The sequence below is a fragment of the Puntigrus tetrazona genome, chromosome 24, assembly GCF_018831695.1.
Source record: "Puntigrus tetrazona isolate hp1 chromosome 24, ASM1883169v1, whole genome shotgun sequence".
In the NCBI taxonomy this organism is placed as follows: domain Eukaryota; kingdom Metazoa; phylum Chordata; class Actinopteri; order Cypriniformes; family Cyprinidae; genus Puntigrus; species Puntigrus tetrazona.
The window spans coordinates 21650086-21653855 of NC_056722.1; the positions used below are offsets into that span (position 1 = coordinate 21650086).

Below are 3770 nucleotides of genomic sequence, written 5' to 3' on the forward strand. Positions count from 1 at the left end.
AAATAAAATAAAATAAACTGAATATAAAATTGAATAACAAATGAATAATTGTTGTTTAGATCTTTATTTTCACAGTTACAGTTCAGCTTAAGTTAATAGTTCACAATGCTTTAGTCAATTATCCTCCTGATAATCTTTGTAATCTAATTTTCTTCTCAGATAAAGACTGGGAGGACATTAAGAAGATGCCGGAACACTCTACGTTGATGAAAGACTTTAGGAGGAATACGTTAGTTTGATTTTCAACTTTGACTGTAAAAATATCATACCAATAAGGCATTTCTTTTGAAATAAGGTTTTTGTTCTGATGGTATTGGTCCCTCTTGCTGTAGGTACACTAACTGCAGCCTTATAAAGTATATGGAGAAACATAAAGTCAAACCTGACAGCAAAGCATTCCACTTGGTAAGTGGGCAAATAGAATTTGCAAATCTCATATATTAGTTTTCGTAAATACTGCTGTTAACTTATGAACTCCCTCTCAGCTGCAAAAGCTGCTTACTATGGACCCAATCCGCCGAATCACATCTGAGCAGGCCATGCAAGACCCGTACTTCCTGGAGGAGCCTTTACCCACGTCTGAGTAAGTGATTTTAAGTCGAAAATCAGCTGAACTATTATAATTAGGATTTCTGTCTTTGTGCATACATGTATAAAAAAACACATACATATACAGCAAGTACCCCACATTAGGTCAACTGCAGAGCTATACTTGCATAACATGTTGTCTAAAAAGCTGTGTTTTGTTTAGTGTCTTCGCTGGCTGCCAGATTCCTTATCCTAAACGAGAATTCCTGACGGAAGAGGAGCCAGAAGACAAGGCAGATAAAGTAAGAAATGTGTGTTTTCTGCTTTTGAGTATTTCTCTGTGTATTAATACATTTCTGACCATTTAATATAAGACTACTAATCCACATCTTCATACCTTTCACACTGTCTTACTCAGTTTCCTTTTTATTGAAGAAAATTCAAGCATAAATAATGCAATTTCTTTTGTCAAGTCAGAAGGAAAAGAAATATTGCCCCAACAAGCAAATGTAAACATTGTAAATGCATAGTCTGTACAAACAAATGTACAGAGGTCCTTTTTTAGTAGTGGTCAACTTAAGAGGACCTAAAATGTCTTATTCAAAATGGTACAATAATATTGGTATCTGCAAGATTTTTAACATAAAATTTAACAACTTACCTATTTAACAAATACCTTTTATAAGATCTGAGCTTCACATTTCAGCCTTTAAACAATTTTTAAGAAAAAAAATTAGTCTAACTTATTTAAATTAATTTAAGCAATAATTATTTAATATTTAATTCGGTAGTCATATCTAGTCTCTTAATCGCTTTGATTTTTAGAACGCAGTAGCTTTTTTAAAAATGAGTAACAAAACCAGCAGAAGGGCTTATTGAAAAAGCTCATTCGTTCTCTTCCATCAGGTTTCGCTTTTAATCGTCATATTAATCCATATAGAAATGTAATCTAATATAGGCTTTTTGTATCATTTAAGAGTTTCCATGGCCTTAAATGTAAACAGTTTGAGTTAAGGACTCGCACAAACCACAGAGTTTTGAAAGTTGAGGCTCTAGCGCCCTGTTGTTTGAGCAGTGGTGTGATGATTTATACAGATTTTGAAACAGTCCAAACAAATGGGTATCCCCTTGGATTTGGTAAAAAAAGATAATCTATTTACCATCTTGACAGGAAAATGCTGTTTTCTTGGTTAGTTTTTCATTTATTATTTGCTAATGTTAGTGAATGTTTACATTGGAGAGCGTCCTACTGAGCCGAAAGGAATATGATGCGGCTAGAGCGACCTCTCCTGGTTGGAGATAGTATTAACATTATAAACATTATAAATATGTAGGTGACTTGTTTTCATTTTGATCTTCCGAGTCTAACTTGATCCAGCAAGCCGCCAGTTGCCTATTCGTTGATTTAGAGGCTTTTCTTAATTTTAAATTGGTTGAGAAATTATTTGGTCAGCATATTATGTAGTTAGAACTGCGATAATTTTTATTTTTATGAATTGCAATTTTCTTTCTTTTGTACAACTGCAGAAAAACCAGCAGCAGCAGCAGGGGAACAACCACACCAATGGGGCGGGGCACACAGGTAACCCTGACAACAGCCACGCACAAGGCCCCCCTCTGAAGAAGGTGAGAGTGGTTCCGCCCACTACTACCTCAAGTGGCCTGATCATGACCTCAGATTACCAGGTAACACACGTGAACATAAACCTCTTATATGGATGCTTGTGTTATGTAGGCAAGTGCAGTCAAATGATTTCTATATTTATTCTGTTCTTTTATTCAAATACAATAAAAATGCAATAATTAAATTTTATATAAAGTACAAACAAATGCACACACTCACACATATACACAAATATACATATGCATATACATATATAAAATGAAAATTATGCCACACAATGACTTAAACGGAGTAAATTTAAGCACATTTACATCTACATTTATTCATTTTGCATTCACATTTTCTCTGGTCCTCAAAGTTGACTGTCGACTCATTTCGGTCCTTTTGTCGCAAAAATGTTGTCGTCTTCCATGCTTTCTTTCAGCAAAATTCCATTTACATGCATTTGTTTTTCTCGAGTGCCTGCTGCTGCATGCATGAGCAGCAAAGTGCTACTTAAAGATCTCAAAAAAACAGTCTGTCGGACCCCATGCATTGTCTTCTGTAGAGGTAGTCACATGTTGCTTCTGAAACGAGCAGAAAACTTAAATCAACGTTCTTCTGTGTTTCAGCGCTCCAATCCACATGCTGCCTACCAGAACCCAGGACCAAGCACATCATTGCCCCAAAGCAGCATGGGATACTCCTCTACCTCCCAGCAGCCTCCACAGTACTCACACCAGACCCACCGCTACTGAGTCAGGCCACGCCCCCCTCTCACAGTGCCCAATAGGGAGAATGTACTTAGGGAGGCGGGTGTGGACCTGAGCCGAACCGCCCCACTCACTGGGCGCTTTGCTGTGCAGCATTTTCACCGCAGGAACAGTAACTGTAACCTAACAACACATCACCGTATCATACAGCTGACATTATCCTCCGCTGACAAAAGGAGAAAAAAAGAAAATAAATAAATAATAGACTCTAAGTGAAAACAAATGAAAAAAAGCTGATGAAAAGCGGATATTTGTTCCATTGGTGATAGTTCAAGTCTTCGCTGCAAGTCTGTGATACTTCACGAAAAAGAAAAACACAAAAAAAGCAACAAACATTCTCAATATGTGGTACTGAACAGCTGCACTAAGTAGTGAGACTGGTTTGGAGTGAGGTGGAGATCCACCGTACCATCCAATCTCTTTAGCCCCGGTCCTTCTTGCCCTCACTTTTGAAATCCGTTGGCCTCTCCAAGACTTAAAGCTGCTATNACACACACACACACACACACACACACACACACACACACACATATACATACATATGCATACAAATACTGAAGCACTCACTCTTTTAGCCCATTGCTGGGGACCGAATTCTCTGTGCTGGAGCTGCTGACTGAAGCATAATGAGATCCTCTAGTGCCCCCTGCTGGATCATACTGGTAGAAGGCGGTATAAAAGAAACAACAAACTTGATTTTAGTAGTTAATAATTTAATGTTTTGGTTTTACGTTAGGAGAGGTCAGCAACTTCCATTTTGCTGTCAGACCGGCTGTTATGCGTGAAAGATCGGCCTTAGAACTTCATGACAAACGTTGTGTGGACAGCAGATTGAACATGCATTGTACTGTATTGTAATGAAATAT

General features: G+C 37.6%; 1 protein-coding gene across 2 annotated transcripts in view; it reads left to right on the forward strand.

Moving 5' to 3' along the window:
* The window catches only part of LOC122330231 (cyclin-dependent kinase 8-like), a 6646-nt gene extending 3260 nt beyond the window's left edge, over window positions 1-3386 (forward strand). The window contains exons 7-12 of one of the 2 annotated variants that reach the window (XM_043227085.1): window positions 160-229; window positions 333-405; window positions 486-583; window positions 752-839; window positions 2056-2214; window positions 2764-3386. In XM_043227085.1, coding sequence (XP_043083020.1) covers window positions 160-229; window positions 333-405; window positions 486-583; window positions 752-839; window positions 2056-2214; window positions 2764-2889 — 614 coding nt within the window. In that variant the 3' untranslated portion in view covers window positions 2890-3386. The remainder of the gene's footprint in view (window positions 1-159; window positions 230-332; window positions 406-485; window positions 584-751; window positions 840-2055; window positions 2215-2763) is intronic. The other variant, XM_043227088.1, reaches the window with a different exon arrangement.
* The last annotated feature ends 384 nt before the right edge of the window (window positions 3387-3770 follow it).